General features: G+C 40.0%; 2 protein-coding genes across 3 annotated transcripts; one reads left to right on the top strand and one right to left on the bottom strand.

Moving 5' to 3' along the window:
• Positions 1-789: 789 nt before the first annotated feature.
• On the bottom strand, positions 790-14,276 carry psrc1 (proline and serine rich coiled-coil 1). 2 transcript variants are annotated; one of them, XM_062978413.1, is made up of 10 exons: positions 14,136-14,276; positions 12,474-12,528; positions 11,522-11,579; positions 10,226-10,703; positions 8,950-9,114; positions 8,187-8,340; positions 7,179-7,442; positions 6,417-6,500; positions 4,034-4,118; positions 790-2,544 (listed from the first exon to the last, which is right to left on the bottom strand). In XM_062978413.1, the coding sequence occupies exons 1-10, from the start codon at positions 14,193-14,195 to the stop codon at positions 2,538-2,540; spliced, it is 1,410 nt and encodes a 469-aa protein (XP_062834483.1). In that variant the 5' UTR covers positions 14,196-14,276; the 3' UTR covers positions 790-2,537. The 2 variants fall into 2 exon arrangements, with proteins under 2 accessions (XP_062834483.1, XP_062834484.1); XM_062978414.1 differs by lacking the exon at positions 6,417-6,500.
• An 18-nt stretch (positions 14,277-14,294) lies between these two features.
• On the top strand, positions 14,295-19,828 carry ppil1 (peptidylprolyl isomerase like 1). Its single transcript, XM_003220416.4, has 4 exons — positions 14,295-14,453; positions 15,888-16,042; positions 17,516-17,584; positions 19,436-19,828. Exons 1-4 carry the CDS (start codon positions 14,398-14,400, stop codon positions 19,654-19,656), a joined length of 501 nt encoding a protein of 166 aa, XP_003220464.1. The 5' UTR covers positions 14,295-14,397; the 3' UTR covers positions 19,657-19,828.
• The last annotated feature ends 670 nt before the right edge of the window (positions 19,829-20,498 follow it).

Raw genomic sequence — 20,498 nt, 5'->3', positions numbered from 1 at the left:
GCTCATCAGCACCCCGAACAGAGCCTCTTCCTGGCCTTTACCTTCACAGGACTTAGCTGCTCCTCACTGGCACCTGTGGAGCCAGTGCATTCCCTTTCTTCCAGGCCTCGGCCCCTGGCAATGAGGAGGGTGGCTCCTCTTTCACTTCCTTCTCTGCTACTGCTACCTTTCTCAAGTGCAGGTCCCCACCTTGGAATGAAGAACAACACAAGCAGGAGGAAAGAAAAAGAAAGCCCTAGGCAGCCACATGCCCGGGCAGCGGCGGTGGAGGAGAAAGAAGAGCTGCCCTCTTTGTCACTGGGGACAGAGGCCCAGAAGAAGGGGAGTGTGCTGGCAAGGACCAGCTGACTCCCGTGGCTTTGCCTGGGGCTGGGGCTGCTGCCACATGTGACTTTCCTGGTGTCCTCTCAGCATGAGGACATGGACGGACCACCACGTCCTCATGCTTATAGGAAGGTGTGAGAGGGCCTCAGAAAAGAGCCCAAAAGGCCACATTTGGCCCCCAGGCCTGGGTTTACCCATACCCACCTTATACTAACAATCTTTATGAAGCATGCAAAGGATCCTAATTCCCACAAGAAACAGAGGGAGCTACCTTGCATTGTGATACAACCATTTTTGCTTAATAATGGCAAAGATCTTTGCAAGGAATATTTGACCACCAGTTTTGGGAGAATGTATCTGTGGCTAATAATGCCCACACATATACAGAGGAATGAAGTGGTTCTTAGCTATATATATCTACATGTGTTCTCATACTCCTGTACACTATTTGATGAAGGAGACAAGTTGCTGCTTGTTTCTTTATTTCAAAATCTAATATACACACATGTATAATTTTGTCAGGGGTCTAAACACATTCCTAGATGTTGGGTCTTTAAAAAAAATATTTTTTAATAGTACAACACACAGCAATTATTCCATGGGAAAAGGATGACCCTCACTCTCACACAAGATTTAAGAAGAAATTGAGTAGTGATTTGTTTGTGGGAGTCATTCATCACCCGTTCCTTACCTCAAACATATTTGAAAGGTGATTTTCTACATTTTAAACAATTGTTCCACAGGCTTTCAATCATATCTCTTGCCTTCAAAGGATGCTCAGGACGCTATGGATCAAGTTTTGTTAATGTATCATATTGTAACTGTCATTTCATCACATAAAGAACACAATACAAAGCATGTCTTTTCTGCTTACAGACATACTTTGTTTCCTTCACTCACAGAAATGTATCTTGAGAAAAAAGAACAGAAAAGCTAGAAAGATGGTAAGAGTAATTAAAAATATAAATTAATTTCAGGAAGTAGAAGAAAAAAAATCAGTAATTACAGAGCTATGACCTGTTTGGGGGCAGGCAAATCTCTTGTGTTTCCAGCAGCTGCAGAGTAGAACAAGTGAAGCTTTTGAAACATTTGTGCTTCAATTTCTTCCTCTTGTAACCATTAACAATAGAAGAGCTTCAGAGTGGATATGAGTGGAAGAGACAAATACATAGCAGCCTTCTTTATTTTCACATTTAAGTATCTGACTGTATGCAAGTTTTTGGAACTAAAAAGCAGCTAACAAACCATAATCTGGGCAAAATAGAATCCACTAGGTTTCATATCTTGGGACACTGTTTTACAGAGAACCATAAAAGGATAATATATACAAATATGTCATCATAAAGAATTTGAAATAAATGCTGCCCATCTTTGCACATAAAAATGAGAACCAAGGGCTGTCTTACTACTAGCACATAGCAAACTTCGTCAAAAGAAACATTAATTCTCACAACGCACTCCTACATCATTAGTGAAATGTTTTACCTATAGATAGTGCTCTTTTACAAAATGACAATTATTATTAGCATACATATTTTCCAGTAACAGCATAATCTTAAAAAACATAATACTTGTACAGCTTTGTGCTGCAGTGGTTTGCCCTTGGAAAACTGAATATTGCATTGGTCCACATCAACACTGCTTTTCTCAATGAAGTATTTAGGCCAAAGCTTACATTCTTCAGAGGCACCAGGGCAATGCTATCTGGGGACTTTAGTCTAAAATACCTTGAGAGAATCAGGTTAGCTAAGATTGTCTTAAGCTGATAAGTGAATGGGGAAACTGACCATCCAGATGTTTCATACTACAATTCCCACAATCCCCTAGCAATGGTAATAATAAAGTTGAGAAGGGATAATGGGAGCTGGTCAAAAGAGCCAGAGAAGCAAAAGTTCCCTACTTGTGATAAAACTGGAAATACTTAACAAAGTCTCTTCTTGGCTTAGCATGCTTCTGGCCATCCCAGTCTGAGCTATAAATCAAAAGACACTTAATGAAGTAGTGGCAAGGAGGAATAGGTGGGTCCCAGATCTACAGCTTGTAGGTGTGAAATAGTATGACTCTGGGCATAGGAATTATAGTGGAGGTCCATAACAGAAGCCCCGTTGTTGACCTCTAAGAAGTGGTAACAAGTTTCATCTGATAACAGCAGAGAGGAAAGCAGGCAGCCCAGGCTTTTCTTCAGAAGAAAGAAGTCTCAGTTGATCAGAAGTTCAACGCCTGTCCCCAAGAAATTTAGGAATACATTCTTAGCTTCAGAATTGTTCCCCAAGTACTAAACACGAGTATACTTTTGACATTTAGCAGAGTCCTGGGTGGATTAAAATAGCACAGCAGGTCTGCATGCAGATATTCCACCCCACAATTTACTGAATAGGCTCCAAAGCTCCTCCTCACTGGCAAATCCACCCTATCTCGTGGAGAGCAGACAAAATCACAGAAGCATCTGGCTACATAATTAACCAGTCCTAATAAGTGTAGATTGGGAGCAATTTCACAATCCTTGCATAGACTCGAAATCAGGGAATACATAGGAACCATGAATATGTAAGTCATGAGCATGCAACACTTGGTTACATATTCACAACTGTGATTCAGGAATCCAGCCTGTAGCTTTGTTTTAAAAATGAAAAGAAATACCCAAAATATGCCTATTATTAAATGTTGCATCTTCATAGAATTGCAAAAATACATAGCCTCACAGCAGAAGAAAAGCAAGCAGGTTTACCATGTTGCTGAAAAAGATCCTAGAAGAGCACATCTGCTCACACAAAAGTATGCAGCCAAATATTCTCACCGGTTTCCATGTCAGCTCTTGTTTATGTAGTAAAGAACCAGCTCAAGATACTTTGCTAACTCAGATGTGCAAGGAAGAAAGATAGCAGTTCACAAGAGATGGGAATTGTCTGGCCGTCCAGGAATTGTGGATTTGCAACTCCCAGCAACTGTCACTATTGACTATTCTGAGAGTTCCAGTCCAATAACATCTGGAGGGTCACACAATCCCCATTCCTGTAAGTGCAGAATGAGGAAAAGTTCAGTTTGGAAACTGATTTTTAATTTGTGAAGGGTCTTGGTTCACATCACAGTAATATGTGGAAACTAATGTAATTCTTCCGAGCACTTTTCCAACAAGCATAAAGAACACAGCTTGACTCTATGCATACTGGTGCAGCTTTCAAGTATGCAAACCACAGCACAGTAATGGTGGGAGAGGTACAAGGGCTTCTGGAAGAAAGAGCTGCCAGTCTCTGCATTAGAAGATCCAGCTAGCAACAACGCAAGGCAAGTAGACTTGTAAATGTAATCAAGGCTAACCAAGCCTTTCTAGCAACTGCGACAGGAAATTCCCAGAATATCTTTCCCTTCACAGTTTAACTTAGAATATAGAATGACCCCCATATCAACAAGGGATATACTCCAAGACCTCCTGTGGATACCTAAAACCACATATAAAAGCAAAACCTATATTTTTCCTATACTTGGCCTAGAAGCATGCCATAGAATAAGTCTGGAAAACCTAGAGAGCTCCACAAAAGTTTATAGGTTGAATTTGGTTGAATGAAACCATGGATATTGAGTAGGTGGATAAGAGAACTGTACTGTAGTAACAAATTCCTCAGTGTTACTATGTTATGCTCCCATGTTGCTACCCTCCCCACCCAAGCCCACTTCTATGTCTTAAAAACCCAGGGTCCCAAAACTTCACCTTGAATTGTCAGAGGTTTTCTTCCTCAGCCGCAGCCTGATGTTCTGGGAAGGGCTGTTTGAGGTTGTCTGCTGAACTGTAGAAGCTTGAAGAAGTGAGTAAAGAAACAGAAATGAAGATGTCAGCCTTGCTTATTGCATCTAGAAGGCAGTCAAAAGTGGCCAGAACTACCCCATATACTAATGTGTAAATCTAGAAATATTAGTAAAAAAAAAATTAGCCCGAAAAACCTGGGTCAACTATTCATGGGCCAATGTGAATACTGTACCATCACTCTTAACAAAAATGACACCATTCCCTTCTAGAAGTACAATGGAGAAAATTGAGAGCTTAGTCCTTCCTGCTCCGTGGAATGACCCTCAACTTATACATAGGTCATATCAAAATCCAGAATTTTGCCCCCCAAACCTGCCCTCAACTTATACACGAGGTTGACTTATACATGAGTATTTACGCTACTCTTTTATGAAAAAGAAAATTAGAAATGTGTATTACTGGCTTTCCTGAGACTTCAGTTGTACAGAAATGTCCAAATATCCCTCTTGGTAGAGGCTAATATGAAATAACTGAATCCAGATTAGAAACCAGAGCCCTCTGCACTATCCATGTAGTCAGGGCATTCTGAAACTTGTAGTAAAAAAAGTAATTTCCCCAAACTCTGATCATTGTCTAGAGCTCTATGAGAAGTAGCAATGCTTCTTTTAAAGACATCTTCTGACAGCACAGCCTGCAAAATCAAAATACCTATGATTCATTCACCTAGTAACTAAAAAGCAGAAAAGTGCCTAGTTCTGAGCTGTTTTCGAATCGTAACTAATGAACTACATTCTGAGTGGCTGAGGAACACAAGTTAGCCTCCTCCTAAGAATAGTACAGAAAAGCCTAAATTCTGTTGTTAGTCCCAACTATTTTTTTAAAAAAATTACATTTAAAAAGGGTTCTTAGTTGCAATATAATTGGAGGAAAATTAAAAATGCAAAGGGAAGAAAAAATAACTATCAAAAGTCCAAATATAAATTAATTTGTAAATTTTGCCAATACATCATCTTTTCAAAATGTTGCAAGCATTTTTAGATTTTCTATCCATTATCACAGGCGGAGAAAAAATATCTTTACAGTAACAAAGTATCAATCTTTTTGCAGTCAACGGGGCATGAAAAATCCACTTCTACTGGCCATTCGTCAGTTTCAAAGAAAGAGGCAAATTATTCAGAAGAATATACATGACCGTAAATATTAAGAAACTTTTCAAAATTAGATTGACTTCCACCAATCACTACCAATTCCAAGTAGCTGATTTAGTGTAATAATCCTGTTGTCAGCCCATACATTTCATAAATATGATTGCTTACCAGTTTTCAAATCGGGATTCCTCCATAAAGTCAAATTCTTTTGTTTGGTCAAATTGTAGTTGATGAGACAATACATAGTTTTAACTGCTAAAATATTTGGCAAAACACTACCCTGGAAGGCAGAACTCTCCCTCTTTGACTGAAATTTGCAACTTTTTCACCAAAGTTCGAAGTGAAACAATGTATTTCATTTTTTAAAAATAAAATGTACTTCATTTTTTAAATACAGTAGAGTCTCACTTATCCAACATAAACGGGCTGGCAGAACGTTGGATAAGCGAATATCTTGAATAATAAGGAGAGATTAAGAAAAAGCCTATTAAACATCAAAATAGGTTATGATTTTACAAATTTAGCACCAAAACATCATGTTATACAACAAATTTGACAGAAAAAGTATTTCCTTACACATTAATGCTATGTAGTAATTACTGTATTTACGAATATATCATCAAAATATCACAATGCATTGAAAAGATTGACTACAAAAATGCGTTGGATAATCCAGAACGTTGGATAAGTGAGACTCTACTGTACTTGCAAGGTATAAATAGAATTCCACAAATTACCGGTATATCTAAGCCTGTCTCTCTCTAAATCTTGTACAATATTTTGTATCGATTTATTTATATTAAGATTAATAATATGAGATAAATCCATTGAAATATTTATATCCAAAAAGCTAATAGACTTGGGGAAGTATCAAAACTGCCATGTTCTAAATATGCTAAAGTCCATCTTGTCTCCCACTGGTAGGATTTCTGCCTTGAAGCAGTTAACTGACTAGTCAGATACTTCAATAAATAATATTAATCAAGTGCATCAAAATGGGTTGACTGCTGGTGCTTTAAACTGGATAATGAAAGATCATCTTCAAAGATACATTTTAAACCGACCTCCTCAAACCCATTGATCCTGGAATTTGTCTAATAGCACATGCTAAGGGTTCCAAGCACAAATAAAATATAAAAAGAGACAATGTTGTTAGCCCCTGCTAGAGCAGACTCATTAAATTAAATAAATTGACCTACATGCTGATTCACCCTTCAGTTCATCTACATTGTTTGGGACCAACCAACAGGATGTAGGACAAAGTTTAATGGAAGGTGAACCTCCTGTAACATAAATAAACCAGTATTCAAGACTCTACAATTGCTTAAGTTATTTTTTCGCACACAACCCACTATATACTTGCCCTAATATTATATCTTGGTCTTTCATACAATTTAAGTCATTTCTAACTTGTATCACCCTGTGTAGCCTGGGATCATATACTTCCAGGCCTTTAAATAAGCATTCTAGAGCTTTGAAAAGTATACATTTGAAAAAACAAATATCATGATATCATAGAAATTGGAAAGCAAACTCTGATAACAGTGATCCAATGGCAAACCAGTCCAATTTCTTAAAATACTGCTTTCCCCCTCACACCATCCACTAAGGGCAATCTACTGATCCTGTGAACCCCAGAATCCCCCCCCCCACTTCCCATTTTATACAAACCCTAGAGAATCATGTCCCTGAAAGCAGACAGATATTGTATCCATGGACATAAGAATAATTTAAAATACAAAAAAAATACATAAAAGGGGAAGAAGAGAACACGATTCTGAAACAGACCTGGATGCAAGTGGAACTGGTGCCACTTGAAGTATATGCCAACAAGAACCAGTATGTTCTCCATTAGACAGGGACCATGTAACTTCCCTCTCAGTGATACTTGATGTCTTCTCTTCCTAACATCTTCTCAATCAGGACCAAGAACTTCCTTAGCAAACTCCAGGTACTTTTACCTTTCTTGTTAGCAGGAGTTGGTACTGGAGATCCCTTTCCACCAGGCAGTCCCACGTTTGATGCCTGGAGCTGACTGGGCCTCCTTGAAAGTGTCTTTGGACACTTGCCTGAGGTAGTGGTGCAGTTGGTTGCTTTTGGGACTGGGATTCGGCTTGCAAGTTGAGATGTGGTAGAACAAGTGTTTCTAATCTGATAAGAGCTTCTATGAGGCTTGGAAATACCTTGCAACTGTGGCTCGTCACATTCTGCTGTTTTAGACTGATCTGAGTGGGGGGAAAAAGAAAAGCTCAAAGACAAATAATTAAAATGCTTCCAAGCAGAAGAACTTCCCAAAGGAAGGTATCACTTTGGTTCTCACCAACCTAGAGATGAATCCATAAACAAATGCGCAGGGAAGGAGAATCAAATGATGGGATATCCAAAGTAGCATTTTAAAAGGTCCTTCTCACCAAGGGTTCCCAAGAAAACTGATCAGCCATGCAAAAGATCCTCTTGTGGAACTATTTAAAAAAACTAGAAACAAAAACTACAGGATTTTCCTCATGAAAAGAAGCAAGGTACTGGAACCCTCCAGGGAATTCCAACAAAACTGATACCTTTCAGTAAAGTTGATTTAGTGGTGTTGCAGAGTACGTAAACTAGGATGGATGAATTGCATTTCTTTATTATTGAATTGCAGCTCTCACCAGTGCAAACCACCAAAGTCAGCAGTGAGGGATGACCCAAGTTATGGAACTTCAGTGAGTCATTATGACCTAATATAGATCCATCCCTTTAATATATTATGTAACATTTTAAGAAACACAGGATGCTATTTATGCATCACATGATCAAGGGTCGTTTTATGAAGGCTAACAGAAGGAAATGCTGTGCAAAGCTCAGCCTTACACCTTCACCCAAGTATAACTATTTCACGTAAAATAAGCTGATTATTTCCACAGCAAAAGCCATATATTTCTGTGTAGCCTAACAAAGTGTGTGTGAAGAGTGTGTCTACGTCAACATACTTGTATTTGCCTTCTGGAGGTCCATTGACTTTTTTGGAGCAGCAAGGGACTTCTTCAGAGCTCTGGTCTCAGGTGGGCAAAGCTTAGGATCTGGTTTTCCTTTCATACGTTCGACAGTTGTGGTACCTCTCCTGGAAGAATCCTTATGGCTCGACTGATGCAGGAAGATTGGGAAAGAAAATCAAATTGTATGCTACACATCTCCTGCTAGGATACCTCAAGAGGGATGTCTAACTTTCTGAAACTTAAAAGGTAGCTTCCTCCAGAGAATGGGCTGCATAGCCCAAAGGCTGCATGCACATAAGGGAATGAAGGGAATTGTAGCAAGTGTGCATTTACTATCATGAGCTGTCCTTTTAATTGTTCACTTATGGCCTATCTCCACAGAAAAAGATAGAAACAGTGGCAGGTTTTCCTGCAGATGTTAGTCTAGGACCTCTAAGAACCCAAATCTGGTCCTCAGTCTTTCCCACAGATGTCTATGCCCCCTTTCCAAAAACATCATCATTTAGTGGTTTCCTGGTTTCTGCATGATTTTCTTTCTCAATTTGAAAGGTTGAAAAGTTTCTCCTACTGGCATTAAGAACTTTAAGCTAAATAGGCTGGTCCCCTTCCTATCATTGGAATGGGCCCCATTGGAAGAGGCTCCTCAACCTTCATTTGGAGGGCTTTTCTGTAATATGCCCACAGCCTTTATCAACTGAATACACCCCAACTCTGTCCCTTCTGGTATGTTTTTGTTTAGCTGACATCACACAAGTACCTGTGGCTCTTTACAGGGAGCATCTTTGCCAGTAGTTCCTGCTGTCTTCCTATTGTTTCGAGGGACTGGCTTCAAATGCTCTGTGGACTGCTGATGTTCTGTGTTATCAGGGCTGGTGAGTGGAGGTGGTCTGTCTTTCCTGCTGCTCCTACTAACCACTTGAGGCTTAAGAGAGAAGAAACACAGCAGTGCACCCAATTTAAATTACAGCATATTCATTTTGCCAGTAGAAGCCCCTCAAAGCAGCTTAGAGGCAATGAAAACATACCATTATCAAAGGACATCAGTTAAAATATTAAACAGGTGGACAAAGGCATAGAACTAAGCAGAACATTCAGACAGATTCAATAAAATCCAAGACTACGGTTTTAATCAATTTTTTAAAAAATCAGAAGAACTGGTCTGTGGATAGGTGCCAATATTCAAAAAGTATAATCTCTAATGAAGAGCTAGCTTGATCACAAGTGGCTGAGAAAAATTTCTTCAAATAACTAGACATTCAGCCGAATTCTTCAGCCTATAGTAACATCAATATGTGCCATAAAAGAGTTCCTATACAAGCTAGCCAATGATTGAAGATAGGGGAGGGAAAACATATTGGATTACAACTCCCAGGAGTTCTCACTATTGGCTCTATACTGGCTAGGACTGATAGGAGCTATAGTCCAACAACATTTGGAGGGCTGCATGTTCCCTACCCCAGCAGAAGGGAAATACAACAGTGCAATCTTATACATGCCTAATTGAAAGTTATGTCCTAAGATTCCATACATTTGCTCTAAAATCTACCTTCAAGGGACAAAAGGGCTCTACTCATTGAAGGTGCTTCTGTTCAGTTTACAGAGCGCATCTTCCTGCCTACTCCATTCAACAGAGATCCCATAGTTCTGTTCCAAGGATGAGAATTTTATGGCTCAAAGCCCTCTTGCTGTCCCTGACCTCTTCATTTCTAGATGAGCTTTTCTGCTCTTCAGCATCTCAACAATGAATAATTTCACCTTCTTAAAAAAGTGCACCTCTCTGCACCTTTTCTTGCTCCCTTTGTTTGTTTCCAGTCTTTGCAATATTTTGGAGCAATTGTAATGTATGGATTGAAACCTGAATCTAACCCAATGTGGACTTATTATGTGAAAATCTGTTTGCTGTGCAAGCCATATCTGTGGATAAACAACACCTGCATAATCAGGATAAGAACCAGGATTAATGACAAAACTACTCTGTGTACAAACATTAAGTGTAAACATAGTGCATGTGGGTGCTGCTCCAGCCACCATACCTTCTTAACGGTAGACTTCATCAAAGTCGAAGCCCTGAGTGACTGCCTAAGTCCATACTTCTTCAGCTGCTGATCCTCAGCACTCAAGGTCTTTGGTTTATTTTGGAGTTTCTTGGCACCTGGCAAGTCCACACTGCAGGAAGCCCGACCTCCCTGCTTGGGAGAAGGAGCTTTGGGAGAACGTTGAGCTGAACCAGTTTCAGAGTCTACTGTTGGCAGAAGTGCTTCCATTATGCTGCTTTTCACATCAAATGTCCTTCGTCTTGTTTTCCTGAAGCTTGGCTTCTCCTCTTGCAAAAGCCTGGTCAGTGGTAAAGGCTTACATTCGGGAACTGTCTGAAGCCCCGTCTTCTCTCCCAGTTGGCACTTCTGCAGCTGAGAAGCTAGCATATTGGCTTCCTTCATGACCTCTGTCAGCTTCTCTGGACTGAGAGGCATCCACTGAAAGACCTGTTGTCTGCCAGTACTTTCGCTCTCCCTGAGAAAAACATTCATGTCAATTGCTTGCACCACATACTTTTCGCTGGGTACACAATAGGGTCCCTCTCTTCCTGTCTGTATCTAGCTACAGCAAGATCCCCATAGCTGTGGGTGATATCTTTCTTTAGTTACCTAAATGACCAAATGCCAATAAATTACTTGACATCTAGTCCCAGGATACTACATATTTGCATTTAGGGATATTGGAAACATCTACATTGTTGAAACAACTCAGTTTGGCTTTGGCATCACTTTGACTGCCAAGGCCTGTTTCTATGGAAATAAATGAGAAATGCACTACAGCAGCATTGCCAAGTAAAATGCAGGACAGAGCTTCTATACCTTTAATAGCTATGTAAAAGAGGAAATGCCTGCAGGTGTTGCTTCTCATGCAATGGTCCCCTCCCAAAATTCCCTTTTACACCACCATATATATCTCACTATCAAGGAGTGATATATGGAGTTCTTTTTAGCCCAGGACCTGATCCAAGAGATAGCTGGGTGCTGTATGATAGCAGAGGTGTGGTCACTCTACTTTTATGTGCCCATATACACCCAGTTCACACATACAAAGATGCTGTACATAGTGTTTGGACCTTATAGTCTCCATTTGTAGAGCACTTAAAGGTGAACTGCAAAACGAGGAAAGTATTTCTTTTAAGGTGATTCAACAATATTCATGACTATAGGAGTGATGGAAATACATTTTTTTCAAATTAAGCTTGCTTTCGATTGGAAACTTCAATCGATACCAGCAATTCTTGCTGGCTTGTAGAGCTGAGTCACATTACTCGGACTTCCAAGCACCAGCCTTACCCATCTAATGGAGTACACAGATCAGCATCAAGGGTCTCTTCTGTAATAAATTTTATACCTAAAGGGAGAAGAAATAGCAATTCTGAATCATGATGATCAGCAAGGTCTTGATCAATATCCACAAGATTTCAACACTGTCTTGTTGGAAAGAGCACGGCTATTTCTTCCAATGGACAAATAGGAATGCTCACTTTATGGAATACACTTCATAGCTCCTTTTTACACTTGCAAACTCCCATGCCCTAAATCCTGTGGGATTAAGTTGCAGAACACAGAATTAAACAGATTTACCCACTTTTATTTTTGCTGACTGATAATTAGATGATAAGTTGTAAGAAGATATCTTGAATTCCATGTCAGGAAAAAAGGAGGACATTAACTATTACTACATACTCACAATGGCACCACATGAGGATGCCAATGTTAAAGGACCTGCCTTTGAATAATTAGTAGCCAAAAGTATTTAGATTTACAGTTGGCCTCTGTATAAAAAAGATTCTGTAACTGTTCATGGCTTGAAAATTATATATGTTTAATTTATGTTTGTATATTTTAAATCGTATTCTAATACTTTTATGTTAAAGCACTTTGAGTCTTCGGGAGAGATAAAGTAGGGTATAAATAAATATAAATATGGTAGTAATAAAAATAACAAGTAAACTTTAATTTAGCCATTTAATATAAGGGACATCATTTTACTGTAGCTTTATACAAAATGAGAATTGAGCTTTCACTTCTTTTTTTTCCATCGGGTCCTGGAATCAAACCCCAGCAGAAAGCAAGGGCCCACTAAATATACAGCACCTCTATATATTTTTAAAAGTAATTTTTACAAAGGCAATCATGAAAAATGGACTTGGTAAGAATATAAAAATCAACACACACAACTTTGAAGCTTTGTTTATCTGTATACACTATTAAAAACTACTCTTGATAGTATTCAAATGCTCACCTTCTATTGACAATGCCATGTTTTCCAGGTACAATCTAAGGAAACGATTGAATAACTGTGTAAGAAAGAAAACAGTTAAAGACAGTGTCAAAGAATGTTAGAATTAGAAGTCAATTAAATTAAATAGGGTTCAGAGCCTCATTTCCAACAGTAGCAACAGGTTGAACTAGACTCATAGGAATCATTTCCAACTATGATTCTGTGAAGATCCCTAAGGTCACTAAAGTCTTTATTTCTTGTTGTTCAGTTAAAATCTATACACATAATAAAATTGAAAAATGTGTATGTGCCGAAAGTGTCCACTTACACAGCCTCCCACCTCCACAAACAGGCTATAGTTCCTACTGAGCAGGAGACCCAATGGCCCTCCTTCCATTGACATGCAGATCATAGTGAGCACCATGAACATGTAGCACAAACCCTGCCAGTGTCCTCCACCAACACCACTCTGCCCCCCATCCAAGTGAAGACTTTCATGTGGGGACCATTTCATCCGAGATGTTCTGTTTTTCCTTCAGAATGGACATCCCAGGGTTCCTTAATTTGCATGACCCTGCCCATTGCCTCTACCTTAACCCTTTCCCATGCTTTCTTATGGCACACAGTTAACAGAGGAATTGATAGCAACTGAACGAGAGGTTTGGGGAGAATTCACCATGATTTACAAGAGTTGTTGTTCACCTACAGCCAGAGAGCACTGTTAACACAACCAACGATGGATCTGGGCCAAACTTGCCATGGATAATGGGACTTGCAATACCTTCACTGATACTGTGAGCCCCACCGACAATGGACTGGGACCAAACTTGGCACAGAGAAGCTCCATGACAACTGACCATACTGCATGGGTTTGTGGGAATGGACCTTCATTTTGGGAGTTGTAGGCCACCCTTATCCAGAGAGCTTTGAACCCAGCTGACAACTGATCTGGACCAAACTTGGCACACAGACCCAACATGGCCAACTGTAAATACTGTCAGGGTTTGGGGGTGATTGTCCTGGGAATCTGGGAGTTGTAGTTCACCCTTATCCAGACAGCACTGAATCCAGCCAATGACTGATCTGGACCAAACGTAACTGATATTACCTAACATCCCAAAACAAACAATGCCTTCTTCTAATAACCCGGGCACTGTCGGATCCCAAAGCTAGTATATTAATAAAATACAAATAGGTTCATCAGAAGGCAAGTTCATTACCATCATAAACCCTTTCCGGCTATGTATGTGCATATGCCTTCATGTCACCTGTCAGCTCATGAAAACTCAATGAATTTCATAGGGTTTTCTTAAGCAAGGAATACTCAGGCCACTCAGGAATACACGGCCACATAATTCAGATTATCAAAGCAGACAATCCACATTATGTGTTTTGAACTTGATTACATGAGTCTACACTGTCATATAATTCACTTCAAAGCAGATAATCAGGATTGTATATGGCAGTGCAAAAGGAGCCTCAGAGGTCATTTTGTCAGTTCCAATATCTGAAATATAGCCCACTTCAGCTGGGCTGAGGGGGGAAAGGAAAGGGTCTGAGGCTGTTAGGAATGGTGGGAGTTGAAGTTCAAAACCCCTGCAGGGCCTAGCTTTGCCCAGGCCTGCTCCAAGCCCCATGCGGCATGCAGTCGCCCTTCCCTCCTCGCACTGCCTTCCCTCTCACCACCGAGGCGCTCCCGCTCTTGGACCAGAGGCAACAAAAGCGCCACCGAAGAAGCCACATTCAAATTTCCCCTCCAGCGCTACGTCACAAGCACGTTCCGCGCTCCTTTAAGCTCATTGGCCCGAGGGCAGCCGCCTCCACCCGGCCACGCCCCCTCCTCCCTCTCGTCTGTCGAAAGGGGGCGGCAAAGACAGGAGCACCGGAAGTGTCCGTCGGAGTTTAGAATCCCCCAGCCAGGGGGATCCGCGGGGGAAAGCCCAGCATGGCGGCGGTGCCCCCCGACACCTGGCAGCCTCCCACGGTTACTGTGGAGACCACGTGAGTGAAGAGAGGGTCGTAACGTAGAGAGAAATAATTTTGGGTTGCTGTGAGTTTTCCGGGCTGTATGGCCATGTTCCAGAAGCATTTTCTCCTGACGTTTCGCCCACATCTCTGGCAGGAATCCTTAGAGGTTTTGAGGGATATTGGAAACCAGACAAGGGAGGTTTATATATCTGTGGCATGCCCAGGGTGGGAGAAAGAACTCTGTTCTGTTTGAGGCAAGTGTGGATGGTGCAGTTAATCTCCATGATTAGCACTGAATGGCCTTGCAGCTTTAAAGCCTGGCTATTTCTTGCCTGGGGGGAGTCCTTTGTTAGGAGGTGATTAGATGGCCCTGATTGTTTCCTGTCTGGAATTCCACTGAGTGTTGTTCTTTATTTACTGTCCTGATTTTAGAGGGTTTTTTAAAAATGAAAATGAACTAAATTTAACTACCAGTATTAAACATTCTAAAATGGACAGTAAATAAAGGACAACACTCAGAAAACGGGGGAATTCCAGACATTAAACAATCAGGGCCAGCTAACAACTCCCAACAAAGGATTCGCCCAGGCAGGAAGCAGCCAGGCATTGAAGTTGCAAGTCTTTTCAATGCTAATCAAGGTGGCCAATTGCAACATTCACACTTGTCTTCAACAGACAGAGTTCTTTCTCCCACCCTGCACTTTCCACAGATATATAAATCTCACTTGCTTAGTTTCCAACAAACCTCACAACTTCTGCCATAGATGTGGGCAAAATGTCAGGAACATGGCTTTTGGAACATGGCCATATAGCCCAGAAAACTCACATCTACACCAAGCATGGGCAAACTTCAGCCCTCCAGGTGTTTTGGACTTCAACTTCCACGATTCCTAACAGTAGGCTTTGGAGTTTGGATTTGAAGTCCAAAACACCTGGAGGGCCAAAGTTTGTCCATGCCTGATCTACACTGTCAAATTAATTCAGTTTGACACTGTGTTAACTGCCATGGCTCTATGGAATCATGGGAGCTATAGTTTAGTGAGGCACCAAAACTCTTAGGCAGAGAAGGCTATTGCCTGTATTTTTTTCAAAAAAGGTAGAAAGTTCCTTCTTAGATGCTGCACCTTTTAGACTTGTTTTATAGTATATTTGTTGCTGGCCCTCGTGGCAGAATGTAAGCCGCTCTCAGTCCCCTCGGGGAGAAGGGCGGGTTATAAATGCATGTAATAAATAAATGAATAAATAATTGCCTAGTGTGGAGCGTTGACCACCTTGAGTCCTCATGGGGAGAAAGGCTAGGTATGAATAAAGATAATAATATTAATGGTAACACGTAGTAACAAGGAAGGGTGCTTTGAACTGTAATGGAAACAAGCTATTTTTTCAATAATAACTTTCCCATCTGCTTCTAGAATAATTACAAGTGAACACATGTGTTTGAAATCCTCTTCTGCTTTTACTTTGCAGGATGGGCCCCATAGTGGTGGAACTGTATTGGAAACATGCGCCCAAGACCTGTAAGAATTTTGCAGAACTGGCCAGGCGTGGCTATTACAATGGAACAAAGTTTCATAGGATAATCAAGGACTTTATGATCCAGGGAGGAGATCCCACAGGAACTGGTAAGATTGTGCTCCAAATAAGTGCAGTACAAGCAGTCTCCAAGTTATGAAAAAGATAGGTTTGTTCTTAAGTTGACTTTGTGTGTAAGTTGGAACAGGTACATTTTGTAAGTATAACTCCAGATACCTAGCTTTGGATAGCATAGGGAAGGGTTAAAACCCCCGTGACATTTGTTTTGCTGTCTGTGCCCCTGTTCAGAAGATTTCACCCCACTTTCTGTCCCAATGAGAATTGGGTTTTGAAAAATTTGGCTTGTTATAGAAACAAGGGTTGGTGAGAAAGTTTCAGTGGAGACACCTTTTCCCCATGATAACTCTTCCAGGAATGAATTTCCCTTTCAGGGGTAGATTTCTCTCACTTCTTGTTGTCTCACTCCTATTTGTAACTATGAGTCATTTGTAAGTCAGATGTTTGTAACTTGGGGACCGCCTGTATATGATGTTAAGGAGTATATGATGTTAAGGAGTTGAAATTAATGTACGGTTAGCCTTCTGTATCCACGGATTCTGCATTTATGAACTCAGCCATCCACAGCTTGAAAATCTTTTTTTTCTAAAGCCCAAAAGCAAACTTTGATTTTTCTGTTATATACAAGACACAATTTTACAAACTCCTTATATATGACAGTTTTACTACATTATTTGATATAATGGGACTTGAGTATCCTCAGATGTTAATATCCACAGAGGGGTCCTGGAACCAAACTAAAGTGGATACCAGGGGCTCACCGTACATAGCAACAGTACAGGGTGTTCCAAAAAGATGGATTCAAATTAAAGTAACTATATCTCTGTAACCATGCATCTCCCAAGAATAAGACCCTTACCCCTTGAAAGGGTGGAGCATAGAGTTTCAAATGATGACCACTAAATGTCTCTTATAGCACACAAACTGCCTCCAGCCTCAGCCATTTGCAAGATGGTGACCCCGCAACATATGGCTTGATGAGAAATTCCCCATGTATGGAGTTATGTTTGAGTTTTTTTGCACCTCCAAAGCTTGTGTGAGTCATGTGTTTTTCTTCTGAAGCTAATAAAATTCAAGAAGTCTCTCAGAAGTGTTCTTAAGCCTTGTTATAAAGATGCATGCATCACATATTTCCTCTTATCTTTGGAAACATGATAGTAGGGAAGCAGCCCTTTTTGGGCTGGTGGGAAAGATTTGATCTCTGAACTTGCTGAAATTGTCCAGCTTTAGGTGTTTGAGCCCAACTCCCATCAGCCTTGGTATATTGTCAGGGAGAATCCAAATGAAATGCAAAACACCTTGAGAACAATTGTTGGGGAATAGCTGGCTAAAATATGCATTGGCATTTATTTACAATCAGTGCTTTATTTCTTACAATATTATAAAATAACTTCTTAAATAAAAATTAGATAGTGTGTCAGTGCAGGCTCTCAAGAAACAATGAGTATGCCTCTGTCTCAAACATGGCTCTGCATATTAATTTGTTTAGTCCTGTTATTTGGCAGGAAGAGGAGGAGCATCCATCTTTGGCAAACAATTTGAAGATGAACTTCAGCCAGAGCTAAAGTTTACAGGTAGGTAATGTTTTCAGGGATCTTCAAATAATCCAGACTTCATAAATGCTTCATAACCTAAACAAAGACATTTCCAGACTTATAAATATATTTCCTGCTTGATTCACAATGTAGATCATTATAGGACAGTAAAGTAGACTAGAACATTAATTCATTATCTTAAAAACAGTGGTCTAAATCCATTGTTAGTCCTTCATAGAATGGATCATTTGAAATAAATGGAGTTGCCATTTACAACTAACTGTAGGTAGAACTAGAACTGGGTGTAGCTTAGTGTCTTAAATCTATGTGATGCTGGTGCTATAGGATCAACCAATGCAAATTTGCATCTTTCTGCAGTTTAGAAACAGAATTCCCCTGAAGCTTTTTTTTTGGGGGGGGGGGGATTATCAGGGGAAGGAAGACAAGTTAACATCTTACAGTTCTACCAAACCAAACATTAATGCCTCGTTGGCCGCTTGCCAGTGCTATAAACATAATAATAATAATAATAATAATAATTTTATTTTTGTACCCCGCCACCATCTCCCCAGAGGGACTCAAAGCGGCTTACAGATATAAAACAATAATATCAAATACAAAAACACACAAATAAATTTAAAAGGCATTAAAAATCACAATCATTATAAAACACTTGAGAAACACAGCAATAAAAACGTAAAATGAGCTGGGCAAAGTGCACTGAGTGGAAATTGTAAACAAGAAGGAAGTTAAGGTGCTACATATGACTGGCTCACCAATTAGGTAAAATTTGAGTGAAAAAATATTTTTTGAATAAACATCAAAATGTAAGAATGGTGGTGCTAGTTTAGTGGAGATCAGTAGAAAAATCTAACAATTTGGTAAAAAGCTGCAAATTTACAAAGACACAGCAATTTTGGAGTGAAATCATAAGAATTGACTACCTCTTAAATTGTCCCTCCACTTTTGTGGGGGTTAGGGCACAGCCTCCCTACAAAAATGGGGAAAAAGTGACCATCTCCGGGGGGCCGAGTATGAAGCATCACCGTTGTGATTGGAATGAGGGGATAGTCCTGCATACCACTTCACTTACTCTGTGGATTCTAGTTCCATTTTCTTTTTCTGCATGGCTCATCTGGGCAGAGGAAAGAAGATACTGAGGGGACCTTTAACATGTGACAAACTGGAAGAGGAGGAATAACTAGCCCAGGGGATCAGGTTCCTCTTTTTTTCCCTGTGTGCTGCATGTTTCTGTTCCCCTTTGTACTCTTCTTCCTCTGCCCAGGTGGAATGAAAATTCGCAGAACACAGGAATACAAGCCGGATCCACGTGGTAAGTGAAGCAATGCTGGGCAATTTCTCCTCTTAACTGCATGCCACAGGTCTCTGTTTTTGCTCATGAAAGCAGAGAAGATTCCAGGTGGAACAAAGACTCACAGGACGAAGAGAAAGAACTAGCCCCGCCTGCACTTGGGCCTTCACTTATCTTTCGAATCCAATTCCTCCTATTTCTGTGTGCTGCATGTTCCTGTCTCCCCCTACCCCCAGTGCTCCTTTTCCTTGGTTTGGGCAGAATAGAAAGTTGTGGAACACAGGAAGAGAAGCCAAATTTGCAGGAATAGAAAAGATATAGACAGAACAGAGACTTTTGAACAGCCTCCTTGCTCTCCTTCTACAATTCATTCATCAAAACTTAGAGTCTTCATCCATCTGACATTTCCAAAGTCCACGATACCTCCTATGTAGGAGTTATATTGATCTCATTGAATAGCCTGATTTCATTTGAGAACTGATAAGTAATTCTAAAATAGAATAAAATGTTACCGTTTTTGTGTCAGGAAAAATTAACTTGGGAGTTTTTCATTTCTAATAGTCTTTTTTCCCCTTAAGGTGCAGGCATCCTTGCTATGGCGAATGCAGGCCCAGATACCAATGGCAGCCAGTTCTTTATCACATTAGCACCAACCCAGTGGCTTGATGGGAAGCACACTATATTTGGTCGTGTTTGCCAGGGAATTGGAATAGTCAACAGAGTTGGCATGGTGGAAACCAATGCACAAGATCGGCCTGTGGATGATGTAAAACTCTTGAAGGTTTACCCATCAGGCTAGGCTAGATGTGGTGAAATAATTGTTGAATCAAATTGTATTCCATTGTGTTCTATTTCATTTGTGATACAAGTTGTATTCCAAGGCAAAACTTGCTACAAAATAATTTTATACCAAATTATGTCATCAAAATGTAATGTTAACCTTTTTCATTAAAGCTAAATTTATGGAGAAATGTTCAGAGTTATTTAATTGGGTTCAGGGAAGTTGCCACCAAATTGTGATTCTATTCTGATATGCTAAATTTTGTTTACTGGCTGTGGTTTAATTGAAAGGTAGCAATCATTCCATTCATTCTATAAAGAGGGAGAGAACTGGGCAAGCAAGATCTAAGATTTTGTAAATCAACAGGACTATATGAAGACACAGCATTGAAGTACCATCTCACCTTTCAACATGGAAAGAAAAATGAGATGATCTGTTAGAATTAGTATAAGAGTTTACAATGGCTTACATGTGTAATAAATCTGAACCTCAAATAAGAAATGTTAACTTCTGTTTCTGTACATAAGGAGCCTTGATACTGCTTTTGATCCACATTTTAGAAGAAAAATACGTTACATTTTAACATGCAGAAAGCATCTTGTGGTCATTTAGATACCATTGAACTGCAACTTCCAGCAGCCTTAGACATGATGAGACATGCTCTGAACTACAAGCTCAGAATATCTGGAGGGCTACAAGTTGACTGACCTTGTTTCAATAATTATGTAATAAAATATATTGCATTATACATCTGCACAACGCTTAAAGATTTACTATAATCCAGATCACTTATCAGACCACTGTTAGGATAAAATTCCAATCTTGGAAGGAAAGATGTTATCATTGTACTGTTTGTTTTA

The sequence above is a fragment of the Anolis carolinensis genome, chromosome 4, assembly GCF_035594765.1.
Source record: "Anolis carolinensis isolate JA03-04 chromosome 4, rAnoCar3.1.pri, whole genome shotgun sequence".
NCBI classification, from domain to species: Eukaryota; Metazoa; Chordata; class Lepidosauria; order Squamata; family Dactyloidae; genus Anolis; species Anolis carolinensis.
The sequence above is the reverse complement of the archived record's forward strand: the minus strand, read 5'-3'. Positions and strand labels throughout refer to the sequence as shown.

What these genes read in the sequence shown, in the direction of transcription:
- psrc1 (XM_062978413.1), bottom strand. Translation starts at nt 14,195, where the DNA reads ATGTGGCTTCTTCGGTGGCGCTTTTGTTGCCTCTGGTCCAAGAGCGGG. An exon ending in AGAGCGGGAGCGCCTCGGTG is followed by an intron (nt 12,529 to 14,135) that starts GTGAGAGGGAAG and finishes TTTCTTACACAG; the next exon opens with TTATTCAATCGTTTCCTTAG. An exon ending in CTGTGTACTCCATTAGATGG is followed by an intron (nt 10,704 to 11,521) that starts GTAAGGCTGGTG and finishes TGTTTTTCTCAG; the next exon opens with GGAGAGCGAAAGTACTGGCA.
- ppil1 (XM_003220416.4), top strand. Translation starts at nt 14,398, where the DNA reads ATGGCGGCGGTGCCCCCCGACACCTGGCAGCCTCCCACGGTTACTGTG. An exon ending in ACGGTTACTGTGGAGACCAC is followed by an intron (nt 14,454 to 15,887) that starts GTGAGTGAAGAG and finishes TTTACTTTGCAG; the next exon opens with GATGGGCCCCATAGTGGTGG. An exon ending in GCCAGAGCTAAAGTTTACAG is followed by an intron (nt 17,585 to 19,435) that starts GTAGGTAATGTT and finishes TTTCCCCTTAAG; the next exon opens with GTGCAGGCATCCTTGCTATG.